General features: G+C 33.3%; 1 protein-coding gene across 5 annotated transcripts in view; it reads right to left on the bottom strand.

The window, feature by feature from the left end:
• Positions 1-26,670, bottom strand: part of Lrba (LPS responsive beige-like anchor protein) — a 701,372-nt gene that overhangs the window by 616,648 nt on the left and 58,054 nt on the right. For all 5 annotated transcript variants that reach the window (XM_071614622.1, XM_071614623.1, XM_071614624.1 and 2 more), the window contains exons 2-3: positions 3,309-3,540; positions 2,998-3,098 (exon numbers count right to left, since the gene is read on the bottom strand). In XM_071614622.1, coding sequence (XP_071470723.1) covers positions 2,998-3,098; positions 3,309-3,540 — 333 coding nt within the window. The remainder of the gene's footprint in view (positions 1-2,997; positions 3,099-3,308; positions 3,541-26,670) is intronic.

Raw genomic sequence — 26,670 nt, 5'->3', positions numbered from 1 at the left:
ATATCAAGCTCCTTGATCCATTTTGAGTTAACTTTTGTGCATGGGAGAGAAAGGGATTCATTCTTAAGTTATCGAGAAATTTTCAAGTAACCATATTACTCAATTACAAACAGAGTTAGTAACAGGTAACTACAATCACACGAATTTTTTTTTAATAATTTCTAATGTAAATTAAAGTAACTAAAGCCACTCTACAATCACAAATAAAAATGCGGTATTGTAGCATTTCCATCTAGAGAAATCATTCCTCCAAATCCCCTTTCCTATAAGCCTATCAACAAAAGAATACATTAAAATATGCATTTTTCTCCACTCACTGCTGGGGAGTATTCAGAATAAAATTTAGTAATCATATTTCATGTGTCTTTAAAAATGTTCATGTCCATGAATGCACTGAATTCATAAGTAAAAATCTATGCTAACATAGTAATGGGAAAGTTAGATATTGATTTAGATATAGGGGTTTCTCACTGTTATGAAAGTAAAAGACAAAAATAGCCTGACTGATATTGATTTAGGTATAGAGGTTTCTCACTGTACTATTATGAAAGTAAAAAATAGTCTGATTAACTAATAATAAATAGCTAAATAAATATAATTAATGTCTCAGCCCTCTTGGTTTAATAATTGTTCATTATTTTTCCTTTATTTTCTAAACCTATTCTGATTCTCGTTCTCCTCCCCATGATCAGCTATTTTAACTTACTTGATCTTTTCATTATATGTCCATTTAAAAATGTTCTTGCATGCTTGTTCTTACCATTTAAGTGGCATCATGTTAAGATACATAATTCTGCTTATTAATTTCTTCCTATGTCTGTTACATTTATTCATATTACTCCATGCATTGATTCTAACTTGTATATAGTCATCAATTCTGTGAATCAAATACATTTTACCTATCCATTCATTCTCCTAATGATAAATGCCATGCTGATAATTCAATGCCATCACAAATAATGTTTCAGTGAACATCCTCATGTATATTTCCTTAACTATATGGGAATTTCTTGAAATTCATACTTAGAGGCAAATTATTAAGTCATTGAATATGGGTATGATTTATGTGACTGAGCAGTACTAGATGCCTCTTGAAGTTGGCTCCATCAGTGTTCATTCCAACTAAAAACACACAAGGTTTAAATTAGTCCAACCATTCCAATTATGCTTGTTATTACCTAACCCCTAAAATCATAGATACTATAGATAAGGTAACATTATCAACAGTTTTAATGTGAATGATCTTATTAAAATGATTTGGCATTTATCTGGTTGTGGGGTTTCTTCTTCTATAATAAATATCTGTTCATAACCTTTGCTATCTTCTTACATACTTTTCTATATTCATGAATATAACAAAAGTACATCAATCATATATTCTGAAATTATCTGAATAGAAATCAAGACCAAAATCAAACAAGTATACTTCCTCTTCTTAAAATGAGAACGTTAAAAAAATAAAATAAAAACCTATATTTACAAACCCACCATCAACAAATAGAAAACTGGACAAAATTTATGAAACAAAAACTATTTTCAGACAAAAGAAGAGGTGGCTCAAGATTATGATCCCTCAGAAATGAAAACAAACAAAAAGACCTCTGTCTGGAGTCAGTTTCCATATCACTACATAGAGAGAAGGAGACCAAAGAGAACTTGAAAGTATCACTGAGTTGCAGAGAGAGAAACTGAAGTGTGGGGAATCTGAGGTAGATAGAAGTTTTAGAGAAGCAGTTCCAGAAATCTGCAGTGACTCCTAATAGGAACAAAATCAATGAGTAAAAAATTGACTTAGAAAATGATAAGATTATAGAGTCAGTAGACAAGAGCTCTAAAGTAATAACTATTTTGCTAAATACTGTCAAGGACTGAAAGAAAAATATGAACACACTGAGATTAAAAATATATATATACTATCTAAATTTTCAAAAGATAGAATTAAAATACTGCAGAAGAAAACGTTAGTTAACTTGAGACTACAGCAATAACAAATCTAAAATGAAGCACAAAGAGAAAGACTAAAAAAAGTGAACAGATTTCAATAAACTGTGGTACAACACCAAGAGGTCTAACTTACCTGCAATTGGAGTCCCAGAAAATGAGGAAGAAGAGACAAAAAAAGAATATTTGAAGAAATAATCACCAAAATTCTTCCAAATTTTAAAAAGAAATCAAAACCCCACCAATGGAAGAGCTCTCAGTAAGGATAAACACGAGGTAAGGCACAAGAAGAAACATCCTCAAGTTTAGTAAAAATCAATAATAAAAACTTGAAAAGGAAACAGAAAACCGGAGCCTGATACAAAGAAATTGAAGAATATAAATTTTCATATGATGAATTATAGTAATTGCAGGACTCAAATTTAAATACACTTAATAGAAATAAATTAAGGATCAGCTGGCTGAGCCATGGACAAAGATCTTTCCAGGAACCTAAAACAAGTCTGGAAATACAACCAAAAAAAGATAAAATATTGATTTAGTAGTACTCCTTTAAGGGACAACAGCCACCTAAATAGCAAAAATAGACAGCTGGACAAGGCACCTGGGATTCAAACTAAGTTTGCCAACACCCACTGCAAAGGGCTGATAAACTGCATCTAAGGAGAGTGGATCTAATTAAATGCAAGCCTTTTTTTGTGGTGGATTATTCAAGTTTAAGGATCACTACAAAGAAGAAAAGTTACAGAAGAAAAGCTATATATTGCTACCAAACACTTTTCTTTCTCTGTGGTTAAATTTTTCCTCTAATAAATACTGGATATATAATTAAAGAATAATTTGAAGAAGGATTCAATTAGCCTACTGAAATACTCATTCTCTTAGTCCTCACCTGTGTCGTCATGACAAAAATAGCTATACAGCTGTAAATGCTATTTTAATTGATCTCTTCCACTCAATTTTACATTTACTCCATATGCAATAATATTAGCTACTTAAAGATACAAATATTTTCAGGAGGGAAATATTTTCCAAAGAATATTTAGGTTTTTTTACCCATTGTCCTTTATCTCCTTGAAGTTTACTGAAGAAAAGCTTTAGTTCTCGAACCGTCAGATTATAGCTAGCTAGCACTCCCAACATGTCAACTAAAAGATCTGGAAACAAAAGAAAACAATAAAATCATTAAGCAATTTATATTTCTTAAAGAGTTAAAATATATGTTTGGATATCAAAGTCTAGTTACTACATTACTACATGCTCAAATATTTCTTAAATAAATGTTGCTAAATAAAATAAGAAAAATATAATATTTAAGAATCAAATTGTATTTCTTCATATACATTGTACTATAAAAAAACTCATACCTGCAATCATATTATCAACTTTTTCAATTTTCCCAAGCACTTTTTCAACAAGGCCTACTTCCGTGCAGACTTGAAGATTTCGTATGCTCTTCTTCAAAATGGCTGTGAACATGCTCCAGACTTCTGCTTGGCAAGTAATGTCACATTTTTCCAGTAGGTCCACCATGCAGATAATACTCTCACCTTCTTGAATAATAAAATTCATCTCCAAATCAAACTGTCCTCCTACCAGCTTCCAGGGGAAAAAACAAAAGCATATTAGTGCTTCCATTTCACTATAACTTGTTCTTAAACTTTAGCAATAACCACCAACAATAAAAAGGTTCCCTACCCTCCACAAAAATAAAAAGTTGATTTTTTAAAAAAAATCATTAAGCTCTAAAGGATAAAGCTTTTAAGGAACTCTTCAAATTTAGACAGCACAAAGCCACATAAAACTTACAATATTAAAATGAAAATATATAGTGTTCAACAAAATATAGGATGTCTTAGGTAAATTGTTACCTACTATCCTATTAGTAATAAAGATAGATTAAATTAGTTCTCCAATTTCCTAAATTTCAGTACTTCATTTATAAATTATTAATTCTACACACAACAACCTAAAGGTCCTTCACTACCTAAACAGTATAAGCTCATAGCAAAAATGAAAAGCTGGGGCTGGAGTTGAAGTTCACGGTAGAGCACTTGCCTAGCACATGTAAGTAACTGGGTTCAATACTCAGCACCACATAAAATTAAATAAATAAAATAAAGGAAAAGCTAAAAAAACGCTGAGAACACAAAATTCAGAGTTTATATTTGTCAGTTTCTAACTTATTATTCCCTTTCATTTTGATCTCTCTTCTCTCCTGTCAATTATCATTATAAATTATTCATAGTCACATACCCAAAGTCAGTAATCGAGAAAATTTCATTGACATTGCTATTTAAAATTGCATCCAAAGGACTGTGGTAGAGCGCTTGCCTAGCATAGGCGAGGCCCTGGGTTCGACCCTCAGCACCATATAAAAATAAATAAGTAAAATAAAGGTATTGTGTTCAACTACAAATAAAAAATAAATTTATTAAAAAAAAATCTGTCCAAAGAATGCTACACTGACCATCTCCACCTTGTTATCTCACCTACAGTTTCCCCTTACATAGCAAAGCTTTGTACATTTTAAACAAATGTCATTTAAAGGAATTAAAATACTTTTAGATGGACATTTACAGAACTACCCTTTTTTAAAAATTTTTTTAAACTGATAAGAACAGATACTACACTTGTTTTTTCTCAGCAAAAGAAATAATAAGAGAGGTAAATAGGGAGCCTACACCCTGGGAACAAATCTTTACTCCTCACACTTCAGATAGAGCCCTAACATCCAGAGTATACAAAGAACTCAAAAAATTAAACAATAAGATAACAAATAACCCAATCAACAAATGGGCCAAGGACCTGAACAGACACTTCTCAGAGGAGGACATACAATCAATCAACAAGTACATGAAAAAATGCTCACCATCTCTAGCAGTCAGAGAAATGCAAATCAAAACCACCCTAAGATACCATCTCACTCCAGTAAGATTGGCAGCCATTATGAAGTCAAACAACAACAAGTGCTGGCGAGGATGTGGGGAAAAGGGTACACTTGTACATTGCTGGTGGGACTGCAAATTGGTGCGGCCAATTTGGAAAGCAGTATGGAGATTTCTTGGAAAGCTGGGAATGGAGCCACCATTTGACCCAGCTATTCCCCTTCTCGGTCTATTCCCTAAAGACCTAAAAAGAGCATGCTACAGGGACACTGCTACATGGATATTCATAGCAGCACAATTCACAATAGCAAGACTGTGGAACCAACCTAGATGCCCTTCAATAGACGAATGGATAAAAAAAAAATGTGGCATTTATACACAATGGAGTATTACTCTGCACTAAAAAATGACGAAATCATGGAATTTGCAGGGAAATGGATTGCATTAGAGCAGATTATGCTAAGTGAAGCTAGCCAATCCTAAAAAACAAATGCCAAATGTCTTCTTTGATATAAGGAGAGTAACTAAGAACAGAGTAGGGACGAAGAGCATGAGAAGAAGATTAACATTAAACTGGGATGAGAGGTGGGAGGGAAAGGGAGAGAGAAGGGAAATTGCATGGAAATGGAAGGAGACCCTCAGGGTTATACAAAATTTCATACAAGAGGAAGTGAGGGGAAAGGGGAAAATTATACAAGGGGGAGAAATGAATTACAGTAGAGGGGGTAGAGAGAGAAGAGGGGAGGGGAGGGGAGGGGGGATAATAGAGGATAGGAAAGGCAGCAGAATACAACAGACACTAGTATGGCAATATGTAAATCAATGGATGTGTAACTGATGTGATTCTGCAATCTGTATACGGGGTAAAAATGGGAGTTCATAACCCACTTGAATCAAAGTGTGAAATATGATATATCAAGAACTATGTAATGTTTTGAACAACCAACAATAAAAATTTTTAAATAAATAAATAAATAATTTTTTAGTTGTAGATGGACACAATATCTTTATTTTTGTTTATTTTTTAATGTGGTGCTAACGAATAAACCCAATACCTCATGCTTGCAAGGCAAGCACTCTATCGATGAGCTACAACCCAAGCCCAAGTTAAAAAGAACTACCCTTTTTAACTAGACTTTTAAAAATAAATTTTACTGTGCACATTTTAGGTATACAACATGTTATTTTCACTATATATTTAAAGATCTGTCAAAAACATTTAAACTTGATTCACCTATGCTTCTTTCAGAATTCTTCTGAGTACTTCTTAATTTTTCACTATGTATTCCTAAATCCCAAAGGTGGGCACGAATTAGAAGAAAGTGAATGTTACAAAACAAAAGTCAACAACTTATTGAAGAGTAATACATATGACTAAGTACAAGTTTACTTCAAGAAAGCAAGGAATGTTCAGAACTAGGAATTTGATTAAAAGTTCTTGCAGTCAGGGATCAACATGTGTGCAAGTTCTGCCCAAAAACACAAGCACTGCTTGAAAAAGAAAAAAAAATGGAAATGAACAACATAAGGATCAGTGGTTACATACTAAGACAAGAGCTCCTGGCAAGCACAGTGGCAAAGACATTTGGTTCTTCCAGGAAAGCTCTGTCACAAGAAACCTAGGATGCACTGACACCACTATCTTTTAATACTGTTCTGGAGATACAGAAGTCATATGGGGTCAAAAGAAGGCAACGTATATAAAAATCAGAAAAAGGAGATTAAAATTAAATTATTGGGAGGATTGGGGAATGAAGGGAGGAGAGGGGTTATGGGGGTAGGAAAGATAGAAGAATAAATCAGACATTATTATCCTATGAACATATATAACTATATGACCTCTGGGATTCTACATGTATAATCAGAAGAATGAAAAATTTGCCAAAATACATTCCAGGTAAGTTAAATCATGAAGTTTCACAGCAAAAGAAACAATCAACAGAGTGAAGACACAACCTATAGAATGTGAGAAAATAAATATGATATATCAAGAACTATGTAATGTTTTGAACAACCAACAATAAAAAATAAAAAAAAAGAATGTGAGAAAATACTGTAAAGCATACATTTGATGAGGAATTACTATCCATAATAAATTAAAAAAAAAACTCTAGTAAAAAAACATAAATAATTCAATTTTAAAATGGACAATAGACCTAACTAAACATTTTACAAAAGAAAACATATAAATGTCCAATGAGTATATTAAAAATGTTCAATATCACTTATCATCAGAGAAGCACCAATCAGAACCACAATGAGATCTCACCTCACTCTAGTAAGAATGGTTATTATCAAAAACACTAAAGAGTAAGTGCTGGTGATTGTATGGAGAAAAGAGAACTTTTGCTTTCTGCTGGTGGGAAGATGTATTAGTTCAATCATTATAGCAAACAGTATGGTTCCTTAAAAAAATTAAAATGGTACTCCAGCAATCTCACACTAAGGTATATATTCAAAGGAAATGAAATCAGTATGTCAAAGACACCAGCACTACCACGTTGTCTGCACCACTATTCACAATAACCAAGTAATGGAAACAACCTATAATGTCTATCAACAGATAAAGAAAATGTAGAATATATACATGATGGAATACTATTCAGCCATTAAAAAGGATGAAATCATATCATTTGTCACAACATGGATGGAAACTGGAGGAAAATATGGTAAGTAAAATAAGCCAGGTACAGAAAGACAAGTACGACGTGATCTCACTCATAAGTGGAATATCAAATTGTTGATCTCTCATAAATTGAGAGTATAATGGAGGTCACCAAAGGCTGAGAAAGCAGCAGGAAAGAAGATGTCAGGAAGGGATGGTCAAGGGTACAAATTTATAGTTGGATGGAAATAAGAAGCTCTGGTATGCCACTGCACAGTAGGGCGCTATAGATAATGATACTGCACAAATATTTTTAAAGAACTAGAAGAGCCAGGTGAAGTAGCACATGCCTGTAATCCCAGTGGCACAGGAGGCTGAGACAAGAGGATCAAAGCTAGCCTTGGTAACTTAGAGAGACCCTAAGCAACTTAGTGAGACCCTGTCTGAAAATAAGAAAAGAACTAGAAGGAAAGATTTTGAATGTTTTCACAATAAAGAAAAGATGAATAAAAATTTACCCTAATTTTAATATTACAACCATATACGTTTATCAAACAATCACTAGGACCCAATTTATATATACAATTTTATGTATGTTTAAAAATAAATTTTAATTTTAAACATCAAAAATTAAACATAAAGCAACAAAATATAAGAAATTTTCAAGAAACAAAAACGAAATGATTAACTGCTTACAGAAATAAAAAGCAGTATAAGGAAAAATAATTAAAGTACTGTCAACCTGGTGAAAAAAAAATGTTTTAGGAAGACATGAGCAGTCAACTCACAAAAGAAAGCCAAATGGCAAATGGAAATGGAAAACAATGCTAAATAAAATTTATTAATTTTTGAAAGTATCAATGTTCAAAGTAGATGAGAACGAAAGAGGCACTTTTATACACTCCTAGTGAAATATTTCCAGAAAACAATATAGTAATACTAAGTAAGCATAATCATGCCAAGACAAAACTGCCTTTAATTTAGTGTGGGCAATACAGATCATTAGCCATTGCCAAAGATTAATAAAGTTATTAGGAAAACTTCAAAACTAAGATAACTGATTCTATGAACTTAAACCTACAAATTTGGTAAAGATGATTTCTAATCAATTTCATCAATAGAAAGATCTTGTCCATGTCAAGGAACACCAATATTCTTTAGAAGATGATTTGAAAGAACCACAAATCCACATGGAAGATAGTATGTAAAAATGACAAAATCCTCAGATACAAAAAAAAAAAAAACTTCTTGTGGGAAAAAACTGCAAAGATTCAGAAAGGTGGACAAATAATCTCTAAGACTATAAACAACTAATAATTCTATGTAATATTATACATAATACATAATCCTTAAATAATTGGTGAAAGAAAAGCTAAAAGAAAATATTTTATGAAAAACATTTAGACCTTATCTGATTCAAATGTATGATATGTCAAGATCTTTGTACTGTCATGTGTAACTAATTAAAACAAATTTAAAAAATTAGAATTTAAAAAAATGTCTTTTATGTGGAAAATTAAAAAAAAAAAAAACATTTAGACACAACTATGAAGAAGACAAACTCTTCAGCAATATTTTCCAGACGACAGAAACTAAACCTTTCCCACTGAATACAATGAGGCACTTCTTAAAACACACACGCACAAACAACACTTGGAGTTTATTTAACAATGCAAACCAACCAACATATTCGAAATATTTTCCCGCCAAGAAAATACAGTCTGGAGAGATTTCTAACAGTGTACTTTGTCTACATCTAAATGGGTCAAAAACCTTGTTGCAACTAACTAAAAAGACCTTACCTTCACCTTAACATTGCTTACATCAATCTTTCATTTTGATCTGTGTATATTACCATCAGTAACCACCCTTCCAAGAAGCTATAGAATTAATTTTTGAAAGTAATTTCCAAAAAAGCCCCAAATATTTCACCAGCTTTTAAATTGAGTTTATAGTGTGAGCACAATCTCCAGACAGGTGTTTTAAATATTCTTCCATTGCGTTAAATATTGTAAAATATGCCTTTCAAAGGGAAAATTGATGGCAGAAATCTGTACATACAAATGTATGGCATATTTGATATACTGTATGTATGCATATCTATTAAACCTAAAAAGCATGCAGTGGCTCTACAGCATGTCATGTTAACCCTTTCTAATAGTTATTTGAAGCTGATCAACCTTCAAAATACAAATTTGTTTCCAATGACAGCGATCATAATCCAGGACCAGGCATTGGCTAGTTATTATCTGAGCTGTAGTAATGGCTCTGTACTACAAAATGTAATCTTCCCAAATGTCACAGTAAGTTATGAATATCTGAGCAGCCTAATGCACTTTACTAGCCATGAAATGTGAAAATGTAATCTTATTACCTTTTTTATGGTTGTATTTTTTTGAATAATGTAGGCTGGAAACTGATGTATAGGCTTTTTCTGCATTTTAGCATGATTTGGTCTCCTGTGCTATATAGAACATTTTTCAAGACTCTCCATTTCAACATATTTTAGTCTTGGCCTGAACTTCATAAACAATTTTTATAGCAACCTTCAGGGTGGCACAACATGCTTTCTATAGGTTATAGTTTAATGTACAAGATTACAGAAATTTTAAACCATCTTATTCGGAGTCCAAATAAACCTTTACAAGTCTCGTATCATGACTTTAATTATACACAGTGATTATTTTTCTTCTCAACAGTTATATTAATAAAATGCCTTGAGCTAAAATCAGTCACTAACCTAAGTCACTCATATTTTCAGAACACCAAGAAATACATGGAGATCAAAAATAATTATCTTCTCTTCAAAAGATTTATAAAACTGGAAAGACTGTAACTCACATTCTAATACTTCAAAGTAAAGCTATGTTTTCCCTGAACTACTCACTGGGAAACTGTTAAATTTTTCTTCAATGATGGGGCAAGAGTAAAGACTACAGAGAACCATAACAGCTTCTGCCACTAACTAGATACTTATTATTTGTGACCTGTCCAAAACTGTCTAAGTCGCTTTATTCTCTGAACTTGTCTTTTGTAAAATGAACTAAGAATAATGTTTATTTACCCTGCACCCCTCAAAAATGTGCTTAGTTTTTAAGAATGCTCACTTTAAGGTATATACTTGTTCCCAAAAATCCATTCCTATGTGAATATGACCTTGTACATATTTAGTCACTAGAGACCAAATAGGAAGAAGTTAAACAAAAATTACAATGCTGTGGCCCAAACTGCACTGATTCCCAATTTAGATATTTTTCTTCTCCCACAATAATAAGAAGTTTCTAATTTGACACATGGAGCACAGGAAAATGATCTCATTTCCTAACTGTCATCAAAGTTGCCAGTCATGTGACCAAATTCTGATCAATAGGCACTAATTAATAGAAGCAACTTCTAGGTATTGTCTTGAAAGGACCTTTCTCTCCAACTTGCCTCCTTCCTGCTGCACAAAATGTAAAACAGTGGCAAGAACTAGAGTAGCCATCTCAGATTGAAGCAGTCAATCTTAAGATGATTAAAGAACAAAAAGACCCATGGATCCTGACAACTATAGAACCATTACAGTAGCCCATTACTCTCTCTTCTTATTTGACAGACAAATACACTTTTACCTTGCTAAAACCACTGTTGATTTAGACCTCTCTGTTATGACAGGTGAAAACCTTTACCCTGACTAATATATACACTTATTACTTGTTAGAGTCTGTAAACAAGTCAAGATGGCGCCTGGCATTTTGCAGAGGGAGTGGTTTGTGAAGTAACGCCATGGAGCCATTAAGTGTGGAGATTCCTTATTGGTTGACTGCTGTATCTAGTTTATGTTAATTAAGATAAGCTGTGTGGAATGTATATATACCCCTCCGGTCCTTCAATAAACCGCTCCCACTCCTGCTGTATCAATGTACACAAGTTGCTCGTCACCTCCCCCCCCCCGCCCCCACCCCCCGGTTATTTTGCTTCAGCCGGGCTGCGGCAATTACTTACATTTTCTCAGAAATGGAAAAAAAAACTCAAAACTATCTTCAAGTGGCATATTCACATTCCCACCACTTATACTAAAGCAGATATTAACTCATCAAGTGTCAATTTTAACCTAGCTGAATGTCCTCATAAGTTTAGAAACAGAAATCAAAGAATGTATTATTCCCTGACTATATTCTTACTGAGTAACTTAATAACTGCTCTATACCATTCCTCTGCCACATGCCCCCATTATAGATTTAATTGCATCCACCCACCAAAATTTCATATATTGAAGTCCTAAGCTCCAGTACCTCAGAATGTGACCTTATTTGCAAACAGGTTGTTGCAGATGCAATTAGTCACATTAGGTCATTAGAGTAAGCCTTAATCCAATACAACTATTTCCTTATTTAAAAGGGAAAAGCTACACACACAAGTGAACACTGGGAGAATGTCGGATGAACATGCAGACAGAGCTAGGGTGATGCGTCTACAAGCCAAAGAATGGCAAAGATCCAGAAGGAAAGAGGCACAGAGCAGATTCTAACAATTCTCAGAAACAACCAACCCGCCTCCTCATTCATCCTGACTTCTAGCCCACCCAACTGTGAAGTAATAAATTTGTTGTTTCAGCCACTCAATTTCTGGTAGTTTGCTACATAGCCCTGGAAAACTAGTAAATACTAGTACCTCCTGAGGTTCATTTTTTACATTGCCTATTAAAATCCCCAATAAGCATTCTGTGACCCAGAAACTCTGTTCAACTTATTTGCTCCCGGAACCTTCATTTAACAGCAAAAACACTACACTTTTCCTTACAGAAATAAGTTTGTGATTAGCAGTTTCTCAAAAACAAATACAGATCATAGATTATATGCACAGATGATATAATATTTTTTTAAAAAAAGCAAAGGAATGACATATTAAAGTTAGGATAAGGAAAACTGTTCTGTCAGGTAAAAGAAAGGTCAAAGTACTGATATTGTACTACTAATGTGAATTAGGTATGTGCATGTACATGTTAATAATTTTTAAATACATTTCTATACTTTACACACATATTACTTGTGTTCGATATGCCTCACCAAAAAAAAAATTGTAAGTGGTACTATGCTAAAGATATCCCTAGACTAGAAGCAGAAGGATACTTCAATCTAGCCAGGTACAGGCTGCAAAAGATTCCCTCATATAAAGCTCCACTTACAATAAATTCATAATCCAAAATCAAAAAACACATAAGAAAACAGAATAGCATGGAGAGTCAGAAGGTATAATAATTGTAATATTAGGTCTTAAGATCTTCAAATTATAAAATTATCAAATCTTTAAAATTACAGGTGATTATTAAAGCACAAGTACATTATAATGCAAAGGCTCTCTCATTTCATAAAGATCTCCATTTCTACTATTGTAACAAATCCCTGCAGTCAATTATCACATATATTTTATAGGGAAAAAAGATTAAACCTGTGTTCATTCACAGTCTACAAATCAGACTACCTTACTGAGTCCAGTACTTTCCTTACAGCTTTACTAACAATCTACTATTTAAGATTTTTTTTTAAGTTTCCTTAAATAATGAGATCTTAAAAGTATTTAAATGATCTGTGAACTTCTCTATTTATAATAAGTCAAAATGCATGTTGTGCTGACAGTGAGTTAACATATCTTAACATTTTTTAAATCCCCAAATGTTCTAGAAAGTATCCCTTCTCATTGTTCATTATACCTTTCATAAAAATTAGAAATTTCACAGCACTATGGCATAACAAAAGCAATACGAAGCAAAAATGTTCCATGATTAAATAACCATGAGAAATAATGAATTAAAGAGTTCTAAGGAGATGTTTACATGACAGAATTAGCAGGGCTTTAATTTGCTACCTTGGGCCATACATCTCAAAAGCAAAACGTGTGACCAACACAACCTTTTTCTTTCCTTTATCTCCCCTCTCCACCCCCACCCACGTTTTTTTCCTTTTATTTTTTTTTTCTTTTGGACAGAAAATTTTCTTGGGAATAGAAACAGTTATTTCTCAACAGCTTTTTTGCAAAATACTACATGATGTAATATATTTGTTCTTGAAGCTTATTGGTATGAATAAATATCACAGAATTAACTGTTTTAGGCAAACATTTAGTAGATTTTCAAATTTTTCAAGTAAATGGTTCAAAACAACTTATTTGTTTTTCATAGGTTTCTTTTTTTAATATTTATTATTTTTAAGTTTTAGGTGAACACAATATCTTTATTTTACATTTACATGATGCTGAGGATCGAACCCAGTCCCGTGCATGCTAGACAAGCACTCTACCACTGAGCCACAACCCCATCCCCTGATAGGTTTCTTTTTATGATTTACTAGAGATACTAATTAGCCAAAGAAAAAGACATCTTAAGATTAATTTAAGGGAGAAGAAAATATGATCAATCAAAATCAAACTGACTCCTTATCCCTGCCTAAACAATGAGTCCAAAAGTAAAACAAGATACATGCTCTCCCACACTAAATAAGGGCTGATGAGTGCCAGCAGAAGTAACAATATGTAACTTATGACATTAGGTCCTTAGGGTTTTATGTTTCCCCCTGCATCATTTATTCTGAGGAAAATCGACACCAAGAGAGACCTGCATGAAGAAGAACTGAGGTCTCCCATCAATTTGCCAGTCTCATAAGCAGCCTTGGAAGCAACTCCTCTCACCCCAGTTAAGCCCTAGCCAACACCCTGAATGCAACCTTGAGACAGACCCTGATCCAAAACTGTCTAGACAGCCTGCCCCAATTCCCTGACCCTCAGACACTTTATTAGCTAATGTTTATTACTGTTCCAAGCTATGATGGCTTGGGAAAACTTGTTAAGCAGCAATGGTAACTACTAGTTACAAATCAATCAGCTAGTAGTTAGGGAAAATTTTGACTCTATATATTCTTGTACTACTTGAATTTTTAAAATTTAAACATTCTAATAAAATATAAAATAGTAACATATACTAGAGTGAGCTATGTACCATGCATGAACTTTTTCACACAAACCCTATATTAATCCCCACTTAATAGAAAGGAATGCTACACATAAGTAACTTGCCCAAACTTACAAGGTTCTAAGAAAGTTAAAGCAGGATTTCAACACTGAAGCATCCCACCAGGGTGGGAGTACTTAATACTTGTATTTAATAGATTGAGATATATATATATACTGTAAACCAGATAACTCTCAACATCAATTCTTCAAAGTCTATTAGGAACATACATGATGAATACATACATATTTCTTACTGAAAGACAAAACTGCTACAATAGTTATAAAAGCCAATGATTTTAGGTTTTAAGACATTTGAAAATGCAAATAACTAAATCCCTTCTTCTTTTGATTTCTGCTACTACAAATACTGTAAAAATAAATGCTTGACTTTCAGGCATCCTTATCAGATGAGCGATTGTGCAAAGTTCTTTGTGCTTCAAAGAGCACTGACTAGGGGCCAGGGGTTTAGCTCAATGGTAGACTCTTTGTCTAGCATGACTTGATTGATAAAAGGAGAACAGATGGCTGGCCCACCCTTTTGCCCTGCTACCTTCTTCTGTCCCTAGAGCACAAACATGAAGTTGAAAGGTGCAACAACGATCTTGATATCATAAGAATTACAAATACAAAGATAAAGAGTCAAGACACTAATAATGACAGGGAGCCAGGTACAGTGGCACACACCTGTAATCCCAGCTACTGAAGCAAGAGGGTTGCAAGTTTCAGACCATCCTAAGCAACTTAGTAAGACTCAAAATAAAAATAAATAAATAGATAGATAGATAGATAGATAGAATGGGGATATAGTGAAGTGGTAGAGCATCCCCAGTAACACACACGCATGTACACACACAAAAGAATGGCAGAGAGTACCTAGCTCTTAAACATTAAATAGAACTGCACCAGAAAATGTCCCCTTCCAAACTGCTTATGATATAAAAATATGAAATCTCTCTTTCATGAAGTCATTATTAGATGTGTGTTTTCTATTACTTCAGCAGAATATATCTCTAAATAGCATACATAATAATTTTCAGAAAATACAAAAGTGAATGAGCAGGTGATCAGAAAAACCTATCTTGGACAAATTTTATTATAAATATGTTTCAAAATTAACTTAGGTAACTAATTCATTTTGTGCCTTAGAAAATTCTTTTTGGTGATGCATATCTGTAATCTCCTAGTGGCTCAGGAGGCTGAGGCAGGAGGATTGCAAGTTCAAAGCCAACCTCAGCAATTTAGTGAGGCTTTAAGCAACTTAGGAGACCCTGTCTCTAAATAAAAATGAAATGGGCTGGGAATGTGGTTCAGTGGTTAAGCGCCTCTGGGTTCAATTCCTGGCACAAAAACAACAAAACAAAGTGATGACCAAATTAAATGAAATACACATAACAGATGAACAGCAGCTCTTGCTCCATAAAATACAAGTATTTCTAGACAGTAGCTTTACTGTATTTGTTTAAATAATAAAATATTTCAAGGTTTAAATTTATTCAAATGAGATAATGCTAGTTCTGATAAGACGTTTATTTTAAACTCTGTTAACAAACAAAGTGAATATACCTTAGGGTCCATGACTATAGTGGGAATTTACTATAATATATAATAAGGGGAAGAAAATATACCATCACACAATATTCTAAATCTCTACTTAAGAGAACATTTGAGAAATAGTTCTTTATGGTTTTCAAATTTTTTTTTTTTAGAAATTTATGTATAACTAGTTGGATTCATCCCAACAAACTCATACAGGAATAGAAATCCATTTCAGTTCATGATGGCCCCCCACCGATTTTTCCTACCCCTTTCCTTCCCATCCTCCCTCCCCTCTCCCATTCTCCTTCCTCTAGTCAACTAGACTTCCCTTCACTTGTCTATTAATTTATATCTGCTTGGTTCTTTATGTTATCCTAACCTTCCCTCTCCCTTTCCTTTATTTTACTCTATCTTCTGAACATGAGAGAAAACATTCAATTTTCGAGTTTAGTTTATTTCACTTAGCATGCTAGTCTCCATTTCCATCCATTTAGAGCAAATGCCATAATTTCATTCTATTTTATGGCTAAATAGAAAGCCATTGTGTGTGTGCGTGTGTGTGTGCGCATGTGTGTGTGTATAGCACTGTGTATGTGTGCGCAATATATATATATGTATATATATATATATATATATATATATATATATATATACACACACACACACACACACGCACACACACACACACAAAATGGCTTTCTATATTTCTAAATATTTTTTTTCACATTTTCTTAATCCACTCATCTATTGACAGGCATCTGGGTTGATTCCATAATTGAGCTATTGTGAATTGTGCTGTTATAAACATTGAGGTGGGTGTATCGCTATAGTATGTCAATGTTAGATCTTTGGGGAGAATACCAAGGAGTATTTTCCAATAACTGGGTCATATGGTGGTTCCATTCCTAGTTTTTTGAGGAAATCTCCATACTGCTTTCCAGAGTGATTGTACTAGTATGCAGTCCCACCAAAAGTGTTCAAGTATACCTTTTTCCCCACCACCTCACCAGCATTTATTGTTGTTCGTACTCATGATCTTTGCCATTCTGACTGGAATGAGATGAAATCAGTGTAGTTTGGATTTCCCTGATTACTAGAGATGTTGAACATTCTTCATATATTTGTTGGCCATTTGTATTTCTTCCTTTGATAAGTCTAATTCTTTTGTCCATTTACTGATTTAATTATTTGTGGGATTTTTTTGTGTTGTGAGTTCTTGGAATATCCTGGATATAAATCCCCTGTCAGAGGAGTAACTGGCCAAGCTTTTCTCACGTTCTGTAGGCTGTCTCTTCACACTCTTGTTTCCTTTGCTATGCAGAAGCTTTTTAGTTTGATGGAATCTCAATTATTGATTTTTGGCTTTATTCCTTATGATATGGATGTCCTGTTAAGGAAGCTGGTGCCAAAACCAATATGATAGGAACACTGACCCTATGTTTTCTTCTAGCAATTGTAAAGTTTCTGTTCTAGTTCCTAAGTCTTCGATCCAGTTTGAGTTTTGTGTAGGGTGAAAGATCAGGGTCTAATTTCATTTTTCTACACATAGCTATCCAGTTTCTCCAACACTGTTAAAAACAATCTTCTGTTAAAAACACTGTCTTTTCTCCAAGACATATTTTTGGCACCTTTTGTCAAATATCAGAGGCCATAGATTTGTCTTTGTGTTGTCTATTCTGTCCCACTGATCTTCACATCTATTTTGATGCAATACTATGATGTTCCTGTTACTACAGCTCTGTAGTATAATTTCAAATCAGGTATTGAGATGCCTCATGCTTTACTTTTCTTGCTTAGTATTGCTTTGGATATTCGGGGTCTCTTACTCTTCCAAATGAATTGAAGAATTATTTTTTCTAATTCTGTTTAAAATGTCATTGGGCCAGATACACTGGTGCACACCTGTAATCCCAGAGGCTCAGGGGGCTGAGGCAGGAGGATCGCAACTTCAAAGACAGTCTCAGCAAAACTGAGGTGCTAATCAACTCAGTGAAGCCCTGTCTCTAAATAAAATACAAAATCGGGCTGGGGATGTATCTCAGGGATAGAGTGCCCCTGAGTTCAATCCCCAATACCCCGGGGGAAAAAAAAAAAAGTCATTGGTATTTTGATGGGAATTGCATTGACCCTGTATATTGCTTTTGGTATTTATGGACATTTTGATAGATAGTGATTCTGACTATCCAGGAACATGGAGGTCTTCTTCCCATCTTCTAAGGTCTTCTTCAGTTTCTTTCTTCAATGTTCTATAATTTTCACTGTAGAGCTCTTTTACCTCCTTTGTTAGATTAATTCCCAAGTATTTAATTCTTTTTCAAGTTAGTGTGAATGGGATAGTTTCTCTGATTTCTTTCTTGGATAAATCACTGTTGGAGCATAGGGAAAGCTAATGATTTATGGGTGTTGATCTTGTATCCTGCTACTTTTCTAAACTCATTTATAAACTCTAAAAGTCTTCTGGTGGAGTTTTTTCAGTCTTCTAGATATAGAATCATATTGTCAGCAAACAGAAATAGTTTTAACTTCTTGTTTTCATATTTGTATCCCTTTGATTTCCTTTTCTTGCCTGAGCACTCTAGTATTTTGAAGACTATAGTGAATATAAGTGGTGAGCGTGGACAGCTCTGTCTCGTTTCTGATTTTAGAAGAAATGCTTTTAGTTTTTCAGCATGATGTTGATTGGGGGTTTGTCGTAAGTGGCCCTTATGATGTTGAGGTAAATTCCTTCAGTTGCTAGCTTCTCCAACATTTTTAACATGAACAGGTATTGAATATTATCAAAGGCCTTTTCTGCATCTATTGAGATGATCATGTGATTAAGTGATGAATTAATATTTATTTATTTGTATACGTTAAACCAACCTTTCATCCCTGGAACGAAACCTACTTGATCATGGTGTATTATCTTTGTCTTTGAATGTGGTTTATTAATATTTTATTAAGGATTTTTGTATGTATGTTCATCAGGGATATTGGTCTGTAGTTTTCTTTCCTTGATGCATCTGTGTCTAGTTTTGGTATTAGGGTTATACTGGCTTCATAAAATATATTTGGGAGTGTTCCTTCTCTTTCAGAGAAATAAAGTAATTCTATGTGTTAGTCTTACAATTATTTGAAAGGTCAGAAAAAAATTTCCACTTTAAATATTTTTGTCTAAAATGCTTAGTAATAAGTAAAAACACAGATTTAAAATCATTTAGCTGAGTGAAATTTGGTTTTGAATATATAAGAAATGAAAATAAGGGGCTGGGGTTCTGGCTCAGCAGTACAGTACTCGCCTAGCACGTGTAAGGTGCTGGGTCCGATCCTCAGAACCACATATAAATAAATAAATTAAATAAAGGTATTGTGTCTAACTATATATATGTGTGTGTGTGTGTGTGTGTGTGTGTGTGTATATATATATATAGAGAGAGAGAGAGAAGAAGAAATGAAAATAAGTACTACTGAGAATATTCAGATAAAATTCTGAATCAGACTATCAAATATTTTAAAAGTACTAAAACATTTAATAATAAAATTCCAATAAGAAAATGCTTAATAAACTTTACATTTATCTTGTATCTCAGAAATTCCTTCTACAATTATATTTGTTTTCAAACTCAGAAGGGTTTGAACATTCAACCAAAATGTATTATTTTGGGGGTTCGAGTTGCGGCTCAGTGGTAGAATGCTTGCCTGGCATGCGTGAGACCCTGGGTTCGATCCTCAGCACCACATATAAGTAAATAAATAAAATAAAAAGGTCCATTAACAACTAAAAAAAATTTTTAAATGTATTATTGTGCACACCTCTGACATACACATATCATATTTATGCATTATTTTTTATAATAGTTCCAAAGAAAAATCCCAAAGAATAGGCACTAGATTGATGGAAATGGTTATCTTAAAGGACTGGGTTACAAAAGGACTTACTTTCAAAATACATTCATGACACAGTTCAATTTTTCAAAATAAGTATTTTCCTTGATCCCAAGGGCATAAAAGATATGTTAATCCTTTTAAGATGCAATGAACATTTAGATGGAAAACTAGGCAAGAAAAAAAAACTGTGTTCCTTGGTCTGTATTTCTTTTTCTGTATCACTCTCAATTTGGGCATCCACTCTCTTCTGTTCCCAGACAGCTATCTATCTTGTCCTCTGGGTGGCCATTTTCCTACAAGACCATAACACGACCTAGATTTATACTCCATTAAAATACCCAAAGCTCAAATGTTTCCTCTGTATACCATGTTCCACCAAATGCTCTTTCCCATAGAGTTCTCCCTTCCATAGAAGAAACATCCTTATGTTATAAAAATAATGTTTTCTTCATCAGTAATTGACAGAACAGAAAGTCAGCAAGGATTAGAATTCAATAATATCAACCAAAGAAACTACCATTTTTATAAGACTCCATCCAATCCCAGAAGAATATATATTATTTTCAAGTGCTCATATAATACATATCAAGATAGTCAATATCCTGGGACATAACACAAACTCAACACATTTTAAAGGGATTGAAATCATACACAATATAGGTTCTCTGACCAGAGCAAAATCAAACTAGAAATCAATAACCAAAAAACTAAAATAGCAAAAAAAAAAAAAAAAATCCCCAATCTTTTGAAAACTTATAACACTGAGAGGTCAAAGAGGAAGTTTCAAGGGAACTAAATAAACATCATCACTCAAAATTAAAATGTAACATATCAAACATACCTAAAGCAGCGCTTAGGGGGAAATTTGTAGCATTAAAACACATACATTAGAAAAGATGTCTCAAATCAATAAACTAAGCTTCCATTTTAAAAATCTAGTAGGGGCTAGGGATGTAGCTCAGGGTATATCACTTGTCCAGCATGCATGAAATCCTGGTTTCCATCCCCAGCACTTGGGGAGGAGTCAGGGGCACCACTTATTAGAAAAAAAAAATGAGCCCAAAGCAAACAGAAGAAAAGAAATAACAAAGAACAGAAGTGGATGCAATTAAAGGAAGGAAAGCAATGGGGAAAAAAAAAAATCAATGAAATAAAGAGCTAGTTCTTTTTTAAGAAAAAAAATCAATAACATGGACAAAACTTTGGCAAGACTGACAACAAATGAAGAGAAAGGACACAAATTGCCAGTCAGGAATAAAAAATATAAACTACAGATGTTGCAAGCATCAAAAGAATAAGGAACTACAAACTCTAAACACATATTTTGACAGCTTAGAGAACATGGGCCAATTCATCAAGCTATCATAATTTTCCCAATATAAAATAGATAATTTGAATACCCTTATAACTAATTAAGGAAAGTAAATTTGTAATTTTAAAAGTTAAAAAAAGAAAATTCTACTAAATTTTTTAAAAGAATACAAATTTTATACTTTGCAATACATTTTATGGTACTGATACTAAAACCAAAGACAATACCAAAAGAAAAAGAAAAAGCACTTAGGTTCATCCATAGTATCACCCAAAAAAAAAAAAAAAACATGGAAGGAAGAAAGAAAGAAAAATATATACATATATACACCATTATTTCTCATGAGCATAAAGACAAAAATTCTTTCTTTTTTTTGTTATTTTTGTTTTGGTGGTGATGGGAATTAGAACCCAGGGCCTTATGCATGTAAGGAAAGCACTCTACCAACTGAGCTATATCCCAGCCCAAGACAGAAAATTCTTAAGAAAGGTAAAAACTGATCTCCTAGCAAGGTCACAGTTTATATGATAAACATACAAAGACCAATTATATTTCTGTACATTAGCAATGAACCAGTGGACAATGAAATTAAAAATATAATAAAATTTATAATTGCTAAATAATATATACTATCTGAAACATGTACAGGTATAGACTGTTAAAAATATGATAAAAGAAATCAAAGAAGATCTAAATAAATGGATAGACATACTATGTACACAGTATAGATGTCAATTCTTCCCAAATTGATATATAAACAGAGTTTCTATCAAAATCCCACAAAGATTCTTAAAAATACAGAAAATGTTTTTTAAGATCTGCATGCAAAAAACAAAGAACAGCAAACACAATGTTGAAAAAGAAAGATAAAGTGTGAGGAATCTTTCTATCCATTAGGAGACTTATTACATAATTACTACAGTAATCTATACTGTGAGGAACAACAGGGGGACAAGACACATAAATTGATGAAACAGAATAAAGTACCCAAAAATAAAATCACACAAATGTGCCCAACTGAATGAGTTTTGAAAAAGATATAAGAAGCAATTTAATGGATGAAGAACAGACTTTCAAAGACATGGTACTGAAGCAATTAATGAGATTTCCACAGGCAAACAAATAAATCTTTGCTATATACTATATACTATACTATATACAAAACTCACTCATTATGGATCATGGACTTAAATGTAAAATATAAACTTAAAACAAATGCAAGAAAATGTTCAGAATTCAGGGTAGCAAAAAGTTCTTAGAATGACACCAAAAGCAATCGTCATAAAAGAAAAAATTGATAAATTGGGCTTTATCAAAAATAAAAATATCTGGTCACTAAAAGACCATGTTAGGAGGATGAATTGAAAAGCTACAGACTAGGAAAAAATATTTGCAAACTCCATATCTAGCAAAGAAATATATATAATATATATATATATATAAAGAACTCTCGAATTCAACATAAGAGCAAATAGTCCAGTTAGAAAATTCTGAAAACAAGAACAAATATTTCAATAAACAGGACATAGAGATGACAAACACAGGGAAAAAGTTCAACATCATTAGCCATTAAATTCAAATTAAATTGATGCATCACTACATATCAATTAGAATGAATAAAATAAAGAACTGTGACAGAATCTACTGCTAGAGAAAATGCAAAGAAACTGGACCACCCATATGTTGCTAGTAGCAATCTAAGATGACATAGCCACTGTGGGAAACAGTTCAGCAATTTCTTTAAAAATCTAAACACAAATGTTTATATATAGCAGCTTGATTTGTAATAGCCAAAAATGCAAACAATCTGAGTGACATACCACTACAAAATGTTTGTTCTATGCTAAATTAATACCAGGCATACTACCCAATAATAAAAAAGAACAAACTACTGACACAATTCAGACGAATCTTCAGAAAACTGTACTAACTGAAAAAAGAAGTCATATTATATGGTTCTATTTATATGGAATTCTAGAACTGACAAAATTACATAATATTTACATAAAAGTCAGAAATCTGTCGCTGGTGACAACCAGTCAGAAGTCCAGTAGGAGGAAAGTGGGTGTGACTGTGATGGAAATATTCTATATCTTAATTATATCAATGTTAGTATTACATTAGTTTTGCAAGATTTTCCCACTTTGGAAAACTGGATAAAGAATATAAGGAATTTCTCTGTATAATTTCTTCAACTGCACATGAATCCACAATTATCTTGAAAGAAAAGATGTAATTTTTAAAAATAAATAGGCTGGGGCTGGGGATGTGGCTCAAGAGGTAGCGCGCTCTCCTGGCATGCGTGCGGCCCAGGTTCAATCCTCAGCACCACATACAAACAAAGATGTTGTGTCCACCGAAAACTAAAAAATTAATATTAAAAAATTCTCTCTCTCTCTCTCTCTCTCTCTCTCTCTCAAAAATAAATAAATAAAATAAAAATAAATAGGCTGGGTATATGATGGTGCATGCCTGTAATCCCAGCTTCCTGGGAGGCTGTGACAGGAGGCTGAGGCAGGAGGATGCTCAAGCCCAGGAATTCAAAGTTAGCCCAGAAAACAAAGAAACACCCCAGGTTTCAAAAGAAAAGTAACCCTGGATGAAGTGTGGATTTGTCATAGGTTTAATTGTTCCACTGATTATTTTAAAAGAAAACCATATTTACCTAGATGAATCTCCAATTTGTAGAAGATGTGAGCCAAATTAAAAAGTAAGAAAACTCTCATGAACACAAATCGTGAAGCCACCTAGAAATTATAGTCCTAGATTATTTAATTCTCTATCCTTCTCTACCTCAGGGGAAAAGGGAAAAAAAAAAAAAAAAGGTTGGCATATTTAATCACTTTCCCTACAAAAGGTTTGCCATGCTATAGACCAAAAAAATTGAGCATATATTGATATCACAGAGCTTAACTATATATTCTATTGACTCAAATCCAATACTTACATTATAGAATAAATATGCAAATTTGAACCTTCAAACAGGAAATGAAATTTTCTAAATCCATTACATAACTTTAGATTCATGTGTGCACTGAAGGATAATAAATCATTTAAACCTTCATACACAGAACCTTTTTAAATTTGCATTTATCTACAGTAAATACTGCCATGTTCTTTAATGGATTGCTAGTTCAATCTAGCAAACTAGTGATTTATAGCAGTGACATATTTTAAAAATCAGAAATCTGTCACTGGTGACAGCCAGTCAGAAGTCCACTGAACTTAACATTAGGTGGACTCACACACCATGGGATATGAAAGAAATAGTAAAATGTCATGCATTCCTTATTCAAATCAATTACTTCAGTATCTGAGTTCGATTATAAGATTTTGTAGTATGATATAATTTAATAATCCTTATTACTTCAGCATTCCTATTTCTGGTAAATTATCATTCTGTCCATACTTTCAAGCTATTTTAAGGCCCTTTGTTTAAAAATAATTTTACAGTAAAAGACACTGTTCAATTTCATAGTTCATAATTTGAAGTCCTATTTCAAGGAACAGAAGAATTTAGAATGAATGAAAGAAAAATCTATATTGTGTTTTCTCCATAAAATATGGACTTTTAGATTTTTTAATAATTTCATATCAAAAATTCTTATTTAGGAAAATTTATCAGAACTGAAAGAGAATGTGAACAACACAGTTACAAATAAACTGGAAATAACGTAAATGCCCACTGTGATAGACATCTGGGTTTTTTGGAGGTTTTTTTTTGTTTTTTTTGCTTTTTGTCTGTATTGTACTTACTCTTCCTTTTATCCCAATCCATTCATGGCAATAATGTCACAGTACCTCACACCCAGGCCATTAAGAGGTTATCTGAGCCAAGCCTAGCACATATAGTACCCCATTCTCCTGGTCACTGTGATTAAACAAAAAATGAGAATGTAGAGGGCTGGGGTTGTAGCTCAGGGGTAGAGCACTTGCCTGGCAAGTCTGAGGCACTGGGCTCAATCCTCAGCACCACATAAAAATAAATAAAGACTTTGTGTTCACCTACAACTAAAAATAATTTTTAGAAAAATGAGAACATAGGCTAAAACAAGTCATCAAAAATCTTCACCAAGAGGGGCTGAGGTTGTAGCTCAGCAGTAGAGCGCTTGCCTAGCACGTTTGAGATCCTGGATTCAATACCCAGCACCACATAAAAACAGACAGATAAAATAAAAATGTTGTGCCCAACTACACTTAAAAAATAAATATAAAAAAATCTTCACCAAGAATTGTTTTTAATTGATAGGTAGAAAAGTAGAGCACTTGGTCTTTGGGTCAAAGGATGGAAAGCTGAAAATTGAAGGTTTCCAACAAACATCTTCCCTGCCACACAGAGAAAGCCTATATGTACCAAAAATGGAGGAAGAATATTATCACAACATCAATTCCTTGGTTCCAAACTCTGGTTCCAAAACACCCCTGGTTTTTACAGTGGCAAATGATGATCTATCCCAGGTCATAGACAGCTCTTTATACTTAAGCCAGTTTGATGTAAGTTTCTATCTCTTGCAACCAAAACAGCACAGATTAATTTTTTAAAACAAAGTAGCTTAATTACCACACATCTTGACAATTGTATATCATGCATCAGTTTTTTTTTTTTAAATGAAGTATTTCATTTTCATTCATGCTTTCTCTCACATGTGGAAGCTAGAGAGAAAAAAAGAAAGACTGCAGAAGATCCACAGGGATCTCATGAAAATCAAAGAGTGATAAGTAAAGAAAGGGGACTAAGGGATAGGAGGTTGGAAGGAAGGAGGGAAGAGCTGGAGAGGGACACTGCCCAAATTATTTTGTAATACTGTGTGCATGAACGAATATGTAACAACAAATCACATCATTATGTACAACTACAATGTACCAATAAAAAAATGTGGGGGGCTGGGGTTGTAACTCAGTGGTAGAGCACTTGCCTAGCATGGGTGTGGTATTGGATTTGATCCTCAGCACCACATAAAAATAAATAAATAAAATAAAGGCATTGTGTCCATCTACAATTAAAAAGATTTAAAATGTAGAAAGTGGGAAAATAAATAAAAAGCATTTATTATTAAAAAAAAATTTAAAAAGGACTGGGGATGTAGCTTAGTAGCAGAGCATTCCTGGGTTCAATCCCCAGTACCAATAAATAAATAAATAAATGTAGTGTGCTGGTTAAAGAAACAAAAAAGAAGTGGGTTAGGGAGAGGAGAATGAGGAAAATTAATCTTTAATTTTACTTTATATTCTTTTTCAATAACTATATACCACTTTTAAAATACATATATAAACTTCAAAATTCAAACTGGTTAAAAGCAAGTCAACATTATTAATGAATTATTTCTCCCATGTCAATATTATAAATTTATAAGGTCCCCTGCTCACATTGTCATGCTCTTTATCTATCTGCATGTCTGTGTAATTTGTATGTGTGTCTCTTTGTCTCTCCCCCACCCCCAGTATCTCTTTGCCTCTATTTCTGCCTGAGTCTCATCCTTCAAGTCTCTGTTCTCTCTACTTCTCTCTCCTATTACCCCTAACTTCCAGCTCTG

Source organism: Marmota flaviventris, chromosome 7 (genome assembly GCF_047511675.1).
Source record: "Marmota flaviventris isolate mMarFla1 chromosome 7, mMarFla1.hap1, whole genome shotgun sequence".
NCBI lineage: Eukaryota > Metazoa > Chordata > Mammalia > Rodentia > Sciuridae > Marmota > Marmota flaviventris.
This window is presented reverse-complemented; position numbering and strand designations above follow the sequence as displayed.